Source organism: Saimiri boliviensis, chromosome 13, assembly GCF_048565385.1.
Source record: "Saimiri boliviensis isolate mSaiBol1 chromosome 13, mSaiBol1.pri, whole genome shotgun sequence".
Taxonomy (NCBI): domain Eukaryota; kingdom Metazoa; phylum Chordata; class Mammalia; order Primates; family Cebidae; genus Saimiri; species Saimiri boliviensis.
The window spans coordinates 43293502-43306544 of NC_133461.1; the positions used below are offsets into that span (position 1 = coordinate 43293502).

General features: G+C 37.7%; 1 protein-coding gene across 43 annotated transcripts in view; it reads right to left on the reverse strand.

Moving 5' to 3' along the window:
• The window catches only part of DTNA (dystrobrevin alpha), a 373295-nt gene that overhangs the window by 19649 nt on the left and 340603 nt on the right, over positions 1-13043 (reverse strand). For 34 of the 43 annotated variants that reach the window (XM_039463796.2, XM_039463794.2, XM_074383596.1 and 31 more), the window contains 2 exons: positions 12031-12144; positions 7130-7226 (listed from right to left, as the gene is read on the reverse strand). In XM_039463796.2, coding sequence (XP_039319730.1) covers positions 7130-7226; positions 12031-12144 — 211 coding nt within the window. Of the gene's footprint in view, positions 1-2719; positions 5411-7129; positions 7227-12030; positions 12145-13043 lie in introns of those variants that run through there. The other 9 variants (XM_039463798.2, XM_074383607.1, XM_074383609.1 and 6 more) reach the window with 1 other exon arrangement.

The window sequence follows — 13043 nt, forward strand, 5'->3', positions numbered from 1 at the left end:
TTTACCCAGACTTTTGGCAGTAGGACGCTGACACCCTGGGTGATCACAGCTTTATTGCTCCATGTCAGAACACTGTCCAGTTAGAAGCATAGCATCCTCCTAGTGCCTACCCACTGTGAGGAATGCCATTTCTGCCCTTCCTTTTTATTCTTTTCTTGTAGGAACACTAGGGAAAGGCCGTGGCCTCATGGCATTGGAGCAGATCAGTGCTGATGTCACTGAGTTTCATTTTCACAGGAAGTGGCCTCTATGGAATGGTGACCTCCAGCCTGGTCATGAGGCACAGTTGTCTGCTAACAACTGTAGAAGAGGTAGAGAGAATAATCTCTGTGAATATCCTTTCCTGGAAAGTACTCAATGATTAATGGAGCAAAGACTTAAGGGACAGTGGTCCATGCAGATCAGTATATAGAGCTAAAATTCTCAAGGAGAGAGTTGATTTATGGAAGAAGGAAAACATATATCACACTTGGCAAATTTAAAATAGCTCACTTCCTGGAGAATAAATGAAAAATTAATTTCTATGTGCCATCCTCCAAGTCCACTCAACTTGCTGTTGTATCAAGTTTTTTAAAAGTCTGACAAGATTCATACATTTTCTATTTTTCAAGAAGTATTTTGGTTTCTATTCACCACCAGAAATGAGGAATGCCTCACAGAAAGGAGCAAATGTCTAATTGTTGAATCAGGACACCTGGTGAAACAGCAGAAAATTATATGGTCCCCTCCCCGCTAGACCTGAAAAGTCTACCTCAGTTTGGCTGAGAATGCAGTCTGGTCATGCCGGCTTGCACCTAGCAGCCTGGGAAGGTGCAGCAAAGCAGTGTTTAGCAGCATTCAATCCTCTTTTCATCTTTTCTTCCAATATAAATTCACTGACTATCGTCACATTGATGATAATTTTTGTAACCAGCCTTTTTAAAGTAGTCATTATGTACAGAGTGTTGTGGGGGTATACAAGAGGTGATTAATTCTGACTGTTCAGGCAGGAGGCATCATTTGACTTGGGTTTTAACAGGGAAGATTTCCAGGCAGAAAAAAGAAAGTATGGGAGAAGAGCAGAGCAGAGCATCCTGGGCCTTGGAATACCAGGAGCAAGGCATGCGAAATCTGAGGGGTATTGTGGGGAGGGTGGGAAGGCCAGTGTGGCTCTAGTGGGAGGCTGGCTGCTGGGCACAGGGAGAAATGAGGCTAGAAGAGGGAGAGGGGCAGGTCTGGGGACCTCTGGGGTAGACTTTATTCTGAACCAGAGAGTCATCTTCCAAGGTTTTTAAGCAATGAAATGATATTTGCTTACTTAGAAATTACAATAATTTTAAAAAGAGATAGTCTGGGAGGGTATTTTTTGAACACTAGATGATCATCTTTATATTGCAGTTGATCCTTTATGAGGCAAATTATCCCTCTCCCTCCCTTTTGACTGGTTCATAACTGCATAGAATTCCCACCAGAGAGGATGAGCAAGGAAAAACCAGGAAGGTGAGGCCCAAGCTGATTACTTCTGGACTGCTTATATTCCATAATGTGTTTAGAAGAAGTAGAAATCTCATGACTACAATTTCCTGACTTAATTGGACCACCCAGTTATAAATAGAATAAGAGTAAGAGATGGAATTAGGAATGATGCTTGACTTTTCTTCCCCATCAAATTAGAACAATTATATTACTTAACATAATACCAATGTATAGACATTATCTTTACAAGTAAGGAACAATTTGATCCCAAAGTTTAAAAAAATGAATCCTTATTGTAAATTTGAAAAACAGTCCTGCAAATTAACATAAACTTAGTTTTATCCTTGACTAAAATTGTACCCTTTACTAATCACCTCTCTCATATAAAAATGTTTATCGATAAAACTTTCAGAAAAAAATCTCAAGTGCACTCATATAGAACATCTGCCACTGGCAGCCCTTCACTATAATAGCTGTTTAGTATATCTGCGCAAATTTTGGTGCAAGCTACTCTGTAGATATTAGTATATTTAGGATCACATCTGATGTTGCCAGAAATAGGAAAATATAAACTTACTGAACTTGTCTGTCACTTTCTCTAAAATAAAAATGACTCTGTGTTTTCTACTGCTAAAAGCCATTATAGGAGATCTGAACAAATGCAAAGTCCTTTTCAAATTTCTTTCCCTGATGAAGACATTATTAATTAACTGTAAGGAAAAGAAGTGAGTGTGTGTGTGTATGTGTGTGTGTGTGTGTGTATGTTATGTTGCTTGTGTGTTTGTAAAATATGGATCAAATTTGAAAAGTTTATATATACCCCGTGTATGTATACCTATATACATACATTCATAATTATAGCTGACATATAATATTTTACAAAGTGCTTTCATATCCAGTATCTTTCGAAATCTATACAATAATCCTATTAGCCATGGATAATCAATAATTTGAAATTAATTACCATGAAAGTTAAGCAGCTGTGAGCAAAGATCTGAGACCACTGTAATTCAGGTCTAATTCCAGTAACTTTGCTAAGAAAACTAGTACTGAGACTACTTTCTGGAGTCAAAGCCAGGTTACTCATTTTTAGACTGGTACATAATATATGGAACTGGAAGTGTACCAGTAACTCTGGAACCTATTGGTACTGCAATTATACCCCAGCTGCCTTCATTATTAAACGTTTTATGAGTGTTCTTTTTATGGTTCTTTCAATAAATCTTAAAGATACACAGAGAAAAAAGAGGGTAGGATAACTTCATTCAAGTTTTGTAAAAAAAATTTATTGCTTGTGATATCATAATCATCACATTATATTACAGGCACTAGTTTTTAAAATTCATGTTCTCTCCTCGAGAGGGATAAATTCATGCATTACCTCTAACAAGAAACAATGTAAGTAGAAATTATATATGCCAGTATAATAAAACACTACATTGAACCACACAGACTTATGATAAAGCAAGTAGAGGTTATTAAATCAAGCACAATTTGTTGTGTGGGGGTGTTCTAAGTTTGGTTTTACAAAGATAATGTCCCCAAAGGGGAAACACTCATAAATAAAAACAGAATTTAGAAGCAGATGCCAGTCTAAAACCTCTAAATTCTCTCCTTAGATCATGTTTTACCATGAGGAGTCTATATTTGGACAGCATTTGTTTATTTCCTTGCAGAACCACCTCTATAGGGCTGGGATTATAAGGTTCTGCTTTTAATTTTGACTGAGTTCAGTATAAGAAACAGCCACATGAAATCTATGACTGCTTTTTTTCCTTTTTTATTATTCACAACTCCTATAAAGCTCCCAGTGAAGACTTTCTTTCATATTTGATGCCAACAGAAGTTTTGTTCCCCTGAGAAGTGGTATTTCTGTACTGAAAAAACCACCGATTGTATTTTTTTTTTTTTTGCTTCATTGCCAGAATGTGCAAAGTAACATCCTTGTCCCTTAAAATTAGCATATTCACATTTTCTTTTCTTTAGTTTTTGATTTTTCTATTTCAATTTTATGGAGTCACTCTTTATATCTTTTGTTGTAAGCTGCCTCAGGTCCTTTTTGAAAAGAGGCTTGTGTATAAAAGCAAAAAGATGAATGAGCAAAATAGGCAAATTGTGCCACCACCCAGATGATGCACTGTTGACAGCTGGGTGATGTGGGCCCACTGTTCTTAGGTACCTACACCGCAGTACCCACTGTTGGCCCTTTGAGATGCAGAAGCTGCTGAGGGGCTCAGTGGAGAGGAGCTGGAAGGTGAGGGGGCAGTGGTGCCACCTTCAGGTCATTGCCACAGTTTGGCTCTGTGCATCCATCTGTTCACAAAATTCCTGGTCCACAGGAGCCTTTCAAGATTGTGCTGCCTAGGAAATGGCTGGGAAGGTATCCGCAAGGGAAATGGCTAAAGCAAGGCTGATGACTACAGGATGATTGCCTCTCTCTCTGCTAGGAGGAGGGAGGTTATAATGGAACCTTGTTCCCTTTTTCTATGCACATGCTAAGTAAGAGACAGGAAAGGAAAGAAGCCATTTGCAAAGAGAAGTATCATAAGGAAGGCATTTTTCTTTACCATGATCTAAGTGTATTGGAAATACAATAGCAATACCCCATGTATGCATTCATGGGCAATTATACAGGCTGTAAATGTTATATGTCCTTTACCCAGGGAGACTGTCTCCTGTTAAAATTTGATTTTAATTTAATAAAGTAATTTTTTTCACAAAATACAAAATAATGTAATACAGCATCTTTATTGTCTGACATTACAGATTGATTTTACACTTTCCTTTTTTTACAGACCATGGGGATGAAGGGTAAAAATGTGTCCAGCATTTTCCAAACATTCTTTGTTACACACAAACACACATAATGAATAATAGAAAAGAGCATACAGAAGAAATGAAAGATACGTTGAAATTGGACAGGCTGCGGTTCTAATTGATCCAAGGAAATAATGTGAAACTTTTCAATAATGCTAGAGAGTGGGATATATTGTCATACACAGCATGGTACATGCACTTGAAATTAAAGTTGCTTTTATTTTGCTTCTATTAATTTGATTTGCTTTTTTTTTTTCCTTGAGTATGCTGCTCCCCCTGCTGGCTCTTAAGCCTGACTACAGGCTTAGACACAGCTCCAGTTTAGGCTAAAAAGTCACAATGCCCCTATTTCCAGGAAAAAAAAGAAGAAAAAAAAAATGTCTGTAATGACTCTCTCATCTCTCTGAGCAGAAAGGTTCTTGGTGCTAAGATAAAAGTTGATAATTACTTTTTAAAAAAAGATTATTGTCAACCAATAGTAAGGATTCTGTTTTGGGGAAAAGCCAAAAAAATGGGAAGCAAACAGTCAGTTACAGAGCACAGTCTTTCTCCCACAAGATTAAGCACATTTTGTTAGCCATCGGGAACAAGCCTCAATAATTGTGTGATTAAAAGGGATTTAATTGCCCGATTTTTATAATTGCCCGTTTTCAGTAAAAGGAAACCTGAACTGAATACTCACAGAGTGAGAGGGTGTAGAGGGCAGCTTCTGAGTGCTGTAGGTTTTGGGATGACATGAACCTCAGTGTATCTCTAGTGACTGTGGTGAGTGTCTCTCTATTAAGAGAATGGTCTGATCAACAACTTCAAAAGCATTAGACTCGTTTGAAATGTATACCCTTGGTGTTCTAAAAGGTTTCCGAAAAATGACAATTTGTTCCCTTTTCTAAAAGATGTCATAGTTCTTTTGATGCTGAGAGTAGTGATAGTTATAAAAAATGCTAATTTTATATATCTCAATTCAAGCACTACATTGAAAAAGAAGCAAATTAGTATGATTTTTTTCTCTTTCCAAACTGAAGCATGAACATACATTAGAGCAAAAGCAATGAGAAAACCGCAGGTCGGCAGGCCCCTCCACTGTTAGTTAAGACCTGCAGTAGGGGACATAACTTACTCCCTGCTTCAGTTCTTCTTCCTACAGAAAGATTGAATCAATAACAGTTAGATTACCCAGGGTTCCAATAAGAGCAGGTACACAGTGTGAAGGAACGCAAGATGGGGAAACATCAACAGAGCTTTGATGGCAGGTCCAGGCCTCTGCCACCTCAGTGGCTATCACTCCAAGTCTGCTTGGTTATTCGAGACTAAAGGCCCATCTCTTTTCTCTGCAGGTACAACCATTTTTCCACACAGTCCATCTCTCTATCCTGATATGTGTATATCTCGATACAAAGGCAGTTAGGCTAAGTTAATACCGACATGGCTGGTGATGAATAGACTTCTATCCCATAGAGAAAGAGTCATAGCTATGGTGACAGAAGCAATAGGAACATAGGGGGCAGTTTTCAGAGCTTCCTGTCATTCACTGAGGGGAAAGATGGGCTCAGTCATTTTCATTTGGTATATGTGGAAAGGGGAGCAGGAAGAGCTTTTTTGGGGTTATTAAATAACAGCCCAGAAACAGCAGCAGGTTATGAATTATCTAGTCCTGTCTTGTCCAAGATAGGTCAACAAAAATTGAATTCTACACTTTACATGTCTAATTTACTGAAATGTCAATTTTGTTGAGTAAAGATAAAATATTCTCAATACCAGTTGTTAAAGAGGACACTGATGGAGGGAAAAGCTGACTAAGGAATAAAACAAAGTAAGGAAAAAAAAAGAAAGGTCACAAGAACAGTGGCTGGGACACGGTAGCTTTCAAAAAAATTTGTAAAAAAAAAAAATGAAGAAAAGAGGGAAAGAAGGTGAAATCAAGAAAGCAAAAAAATGAAGAAAAAGTAAAGAAAAAAGAGGCAAAGATAGACAAAAAAGAGAAAGAAAGGACAGACAAAATAAAAATGACAAATGTTGGTGTGTTGGGGCTGTGAGAGATCAATGGACTGAAAGTTGGGAGATCGTGTCTCGCCAGTGAGCTGACCCTGGGTCTTCCCTGCATCATTCTCCTGTCAGAAGTTTCATTTCCTGCCTGTGGCAGGTCACAGTTCCAATCCATACTGGTTCTTGCTTGTTTATATCAGGCAGGATGATCACATGGCACTCATCACATAGGCTGACTGTAGACCTGTGGCCATAGTTTGCCTGCTTTTGACCTGAACTGCAATTTAATGTATATTGAAGAAGGGAAGAAGGCTTTACTAAAAGAAGAATGCCACTTCCCAATGAGAGAAATAGATTACAGCACTCTACAGAAAACTTAGAAAACTATAAATCATCTTACTAAACACTTTACCTACAGAAGAGTAAGGCGATGTTCTCATTTAGAGTTTATATTTGAAATCACTAAAAATCATGTGACTTACTGATAAAGTACACTAATAGAATAAAATATTGTACTGATATTAACGTTCACTTCTCTTAATGTAATCAGAATTGCTGAAGGCTACTAAATATAAAATATTTCTAAATAAATTCAGTTTTATTACTTGCAGGCATAAAGAAACTGGAAATAAGCCAAGAAGAAGTCCCATGAAGGCCCTCAGCAGTCTGGTTTCAGGAAATGGGTAAGAATGTTTTCTATTACTGATAGCTACTACTACACTAGTCTAAGAAACTGTTCTACATTTGAGTTTGAAACAACATGTTGAGGGAAATTACATACAGTGATTGGAAAAACCATTACACATTATGTGCAAAAATTTTCACAAGTGACATGGAAAATAAGCTTAGGAAAAATTCATTTTGCAGGTCTTACCTTTAGTAGCTTCATGAGACCCTCCAACTGGACCATTAGCTCTCTCCGGCTCTCCTGGAGAGCAGACATTCTCTGTTCCAGCTCATCTTTGCGCTGTCTAAGAAAGAAGCAGCTGATATCAGAAATGGCAAGCAACTCTCTGAGCTAATCACATTCCCATTTTTGTGGGACTTGTGGACTATTAGAAAAAGGGCATCTCTGGATCTCTGACACGTTTACCCAGCAGGGAACTGTTGTCAAATGAATGAACAATTACAGCTGGAGGCGTTTCTTTTATTTGTCAGCAGTCACACTGCAATTAAACAGAATTAAAGTCCTTTTAGACATTTCATTTCCTTTAGACCTTTCTAGCCTGAATTAATCAACCATTGAGAATGAAATATTTTCTGAATGCTTACTATGTAGTGGGCCCTCTCATGTGCTATGAGGTCCCTTGAGACAAATAAAAATCAAATTGTTACTGAAAAAGGCAAATCCTCTAGAGTCTCCAAATCTAAGAACCCTTTTGCAAATTCACAGGAAACATTAATTCCCTTAGTACTTGGAAATATGACTTAGAAAATTACATTTGAAATCCTCAGCACCCAATGAGGTGTCTCTCAGAGGTAACATATTAATAGCACATAGACACAGTCTGTCTAAATTTTTTGGTTTGAGTTTGGTTTCATAAAGTGAAGTCAGAATAAAGGCATTTCTACATACTTGTTCTACAAGTGAAGATGATATATAAGGTTCATGTTTAATTTTGTTTTGTTTTACAGACCTTTTATTAAACTGTCAGCAAGAATGAAAACAACTAAGGACATTCTATACTCTATCATTTATGTTGACATCTTTTAAGGGGGAAAGAAATGAAACAGTATGATGAGGAATGTTAATGGTTCACACTTCTGAAGTATATGTATACTTTTCAAATAAATTTCAGATCCATTAATGAATATCATTACTTAATAAGTAATACAAATAATTTTCCCCTTGCCCAAAAGATTTCAGTTTGAGTTTGAAATATTCATACTTATATACTAAAACTGCATGGAAACTTTAAACATGTATGTATTAATGTCTAAATGGATATGGCTAGTCTCAATGATAGATACCATATTAAATGAAAGTATGAAAAGAAATCTGCAGTTAAAAACTGATGATATAAAAATGTCACAGTGAGCTAGGTCAATGACTCATCCAACTGAAAGACATTTTGTGGGAGGATAGGTTAGAGATATAAATGACATATTTCTATTTTTTTCTTTTCTTTTTTTTTTTTAGAGAAAAGGTCTCACTCTGTTACCTATGCTGGAGTACAGTAGCATAATCATAGCTGATTGAAACCTCAATCTCCTGGGTTCAAGCAATCTTTTGCCATCGGCCTCATGAGTAGTTGATACTACAGGCATGTGCCACCATGCCTGACTAATTTTTTTTTTTTTTCTGTAGAGATGGGTTCTCACTATGTTGCCCAGGCAGGTCTTGAACTCCTGGCCTCAAGAAATCCTCCTGCCTCAGCCTCCCAAAGCACTGGGAGACATTTCTAACTTATTCTTATATGTTTCTTCTATAATGAATTATGAATTTGAAATTTATAAACATTTCTCAATTATTTTTGAATAAATTTATATTTTTAACTATTATTGCCACTTATAGCTTACTCTTGAAGCAATCTTTTTTTTTCAATTTCCTTTAAAACTGCTTCTTTTCTGAATCCAGAAAGCGAGAAGCATTATAGTTTTATATGTTTTAATGGTATCTTATTTTAGTCTTTGTCTTCTTGGGCTGAAGCATTCTAATAACAAAAGTCTTGCCTCATTCAAGAATATTTCTCAGTGACAAATCTATGAGGTGTTCTTTTTTGTTTTTTTGTTTTGTTTTTTTTTTTTTTTTTGGACCTTGTCTATGTATGGTGTTCCAAGTACATTCACAGTAGTCCTTGGTATAAGAGTAGATAATGTTTCTGATGTTTTTCCAGTTCTCTTCTTGATACTGTTCTGTAATTTTTGGCCCTTTGGCCACAGAAGCACTTTGGGAAGAGGGTTAAAGCAATCTTCTAAAACTGCAGGTGAGAAATACTAACAGGAGCATTTAAAAACTATCTGAGAATGTGAGAACATTAACTGGTATTATTAGGTTGGTGCAAAAGTAATTGTGGTCTTTTGCCATTGAAAGTAATGGCAAATTAATTTAGAATTAGTCAACACTAAAAAAACTAATTGAACATTTATCTTATGGTAGTAATCTCTTAAAAATATGACACTGAATTCAATTAAAATTCATTCAACAATGTCTTCATTCAATCTTCTCTATAAGTGTTTCTACCAGTGTTTCCCAAAGGTAGGTATAATAACAAATCTGTGGTGTAACCACCATTCCAAGGAGAATGAGAAAATAAGAGTAGATAGTGATTCTTCTCTCCTAGCATACATGTATTCATCTCTAAAAAAGTGCCTTTATTATGAAATTCTGTCAGATTGTTTCTAATTTGTATGTGTGTTAAAACCTACTTTCTTGTAGAACAGCATTAGAACAATTGTCAAAATTTTAATATGGGTTTATATTCAATAACATTTATCGATATTAACTTTCCTGAATTGAAGATGGTATCATGGTTATACAAGATAATTTTTTTCCTTGGGAAATATATACATAAATTGCACATAATTATACAAATTTTTTCTAAGAAAAAATTCTCTTGTTATAAATCATATATAAATATATGCACTAAGTGAGAGGTATGATATCTGCAACTTCTATTTAACTTCTGTGAATCTCAGTTTCCTTATCTATTAAAGGAGTACAATAACAGTGTCCATCTCCTAGTTATAGCATTACATGGGACAGTGTATGTAGAGTTAGTATGCAGCAAAGTGTCAGATTAGCGCACAGAAATGCCTATCATTCCTATGCATGGTCAATTCTGGGCTATGACTCAGCTTTCAGTTTTCCTGTGGCAAAAGTAAAAAGGGAAAGGGAAACATGATCGTTTAGAAAGTTCATTGTGGTTTTAAGACAAAAATGAAAGTATGCATTAATGAAAAACAAAGCACTGCTGTGCTCAGGTGTTAAACTGTCTGAAGAGTAGAACTAAGATAGAACCCCCAGAAACACCCATGCAATCAACAGGAACTTGGTAAAATCCAAACATAGTCATAAAGAACCTGCTTCATTTCATCTTTCTGTATGGAGGAAGAAAACGGGACTAATTCTGACAAGGGCTGCTGTGAAGCGGCATCTGTACTTACTATAAAAAGTATGACTCAAAGTTATAGATATACCTGGAACATACTTGGCACCCAAACTGAAAGATGAAAAGAATGTAATACTTTCCAACTAAAGGTGTCTTGTGAAAGAGCAGTATCTTTATATGAGGGAATGCCTTTGAATTTATTTTTGTGTTGTCTGCCACATAAATACACTTGAGTACCAGCCTTATTCAAGGTATGCTACGAAGCTAATCTGAAAGGGAGCCCACAGCAAGATTTTCATTTTGCAGTGTGGGATTAGTATGAGAAACCACAATTCTTTTCCAAGGCCTGCTACTCCCTAGCTTCTGACTCTGAGAAGTGCACTGAAATACAGTGGTAGGATCTGATTGAGGCAGGAGAACAGGATCCAGAGGCAGCGAACCTAAGGCTGATTTGAACGGACTTTGTAGAACTGAATCAAAAGGAAAATCTCGCCTTTTCACACCGAAGTCACAAAAGGATGAGAGGCTACTCCCTTCGTACTGTGAGGCAGATGAAAAATGGAAAGTACCTCTGATTGGTCCCCTCCTGCAAGCAATCAAATGTTTGCACAGGATGCAACTTAGTAACTTCACTTCAGACTCTGATTGGTCGCCTCCTGCAACCAATCAAACTGGTCCTGGGCCAAGTCCTCGTTTACACAGGCCCTCGGTGTACCCAAGTAACCAATGGGAAACCACTAAAGGGTATTTAAGTCCAGAAAAGGCTGTAACCAGGGTTTTTTTTGAGCCACTTAAGGGAGCTGGCTCCTACTCTGTGGGGTGTACCTTCGTTTCAATAAATATGTGTTTTCTTGCTTCATTCTTTTGTGTGTTGTTTATGTGTTTTGCCCAATTCTTTGTTCAAAACGCCAAGATCTTGGACAACTTCATAATCAAGACCCTTCACTGGTGACAAGATGACTTCTACAGTTCCTTCTAACTCAAGTATTTTATGATGGCAGACTAAACAAGACTAGGCTTTTATGTTCCTTTACAGTACAAGAAGGTATGATGTCTATTTTTAAAGCTCTGAATACAAAGATATTAGAGACCAAGACTTAGAGAAAATCAGACTCATTTTATGTGTTAGGGGTACATTTTAAAATTTAAAAACATGTAATGTTTATTTAACCGATTATTTCTAAAAAGAGCTGAGATGTTGTTTTTGATATAAAGAACACTGCTGGCTGGGCGTGGTGGCACACACCTGTAATCCAGCACTTTGGGAGGCTGAGGCAGGTGGATCACCTGAGGTCAGGAGTTCGTGACCAGCATGACTAACATGGTGAAACCCGTCTCTACTGAATACAAAAAAATTAGCTGGGCGTGGTGGCACATGTCTGCAATCCAAGCTACTTGGGAGGCTGAGACAGGAGAATCGCTTCTACCTGGGAGACGGAGTTACCTTGAGCCTAGATTGCACCATTGCAGCCTGGGCAACAAGAGCGAAATTCTGTCACAAACAAACACCATTGCTCTTCCCTGTGTCAAATGAAAGAACAAAATTTAAACAGCTTCTCTTTAAATCCCCCCAAAATCAGCAATTAGGTGTGTGCTACGAAAGAAACAAACCAACCCAGCAGCTAAGGTAGCTGAGGTCTGTTTTCTGGCTAGACACTGCTAGACTTTCTCAAAGATCTCAAGCATATATATCCCCTGAGATGACATGGGAGCCCTCTCTTACCTGAGGAGCCGGAGTTCTGCCAGCAGGGTGGGGTTTTGCTGTGCCTTCTCTGGCGTGGGCTGAGAAGCTTGTTCATGCTCTAGGCGAAGTCTCTGGATCTCCTGTAAGATTTCTCTTGGGAGAGAGGAGGAAGGTGAGAAACCAAGGTTAGTTAACTTGCAGGACACTAACATCAGAGCTGATCGAGACCACCAGAGCAAAGAAAGAAGGAATCATACTATGTTTAGGAGCAGAAATGACCTTCCCTAACCAACAGATTCCTGGTGTTTAAGAGGCTTTGACTATAGCTAGGTGGGTGTTGTGGGTGAGGGGAAGATTGACTTCATCTCCAGTACATCCAAACCTTGAAGCTTCTGCAGCATGTGGTTGAGTTAAATCACCAGGACTCAGTCATTTCTCTAGCAAGTAATGTAATGCAGGGGTAATGTGTCCAACTTTGAAAAGTGTGCTGCTTAAGAGACAAAAATACATCTTCCTGTTATTTGTGATCATACTCTGACACCATAAAGTACCAGCAGCTACCAAGTAAAAGGAGCCTGGAGGGAAAATAAGGATAAATGGGGCTCATTTCACGAAACTAAATAACCTTATTCTCTCACCAAGAGGGGACTTCTCATTGAATTAATCTCAGAAACTCCCAGTTGGACAAATTTCTTTCTCTTTTTTTTCTTAAATCTCTCAGCCTTAATAGAGCGCAGGAAAGGCCACCTTAAAGGAAAGTGCTCTTAAAAAGATTCATTGTAATTGAGTCTGTGACATAGAGTGCTATTGGTGTGACCTCTGTCGGGGGTGAGATGTGTCAGTTAACTACTGATGTCAGAGCCTGGGCTTCCCTACATTTGAGTAAGCATTAGGCTAACCATAAAGGGTATATGACCTGGCAAAGCATATGACCCGTAAGTGAGTCAGAAGCCATTAAGCAGGGTTATAAGTCACGTATTCTTGGGAGCTGGGGGTGTCGGTTTCCTACTCAACAAAATGCACTGGAGCCAGTAAGACAGAGCAAAGCACTG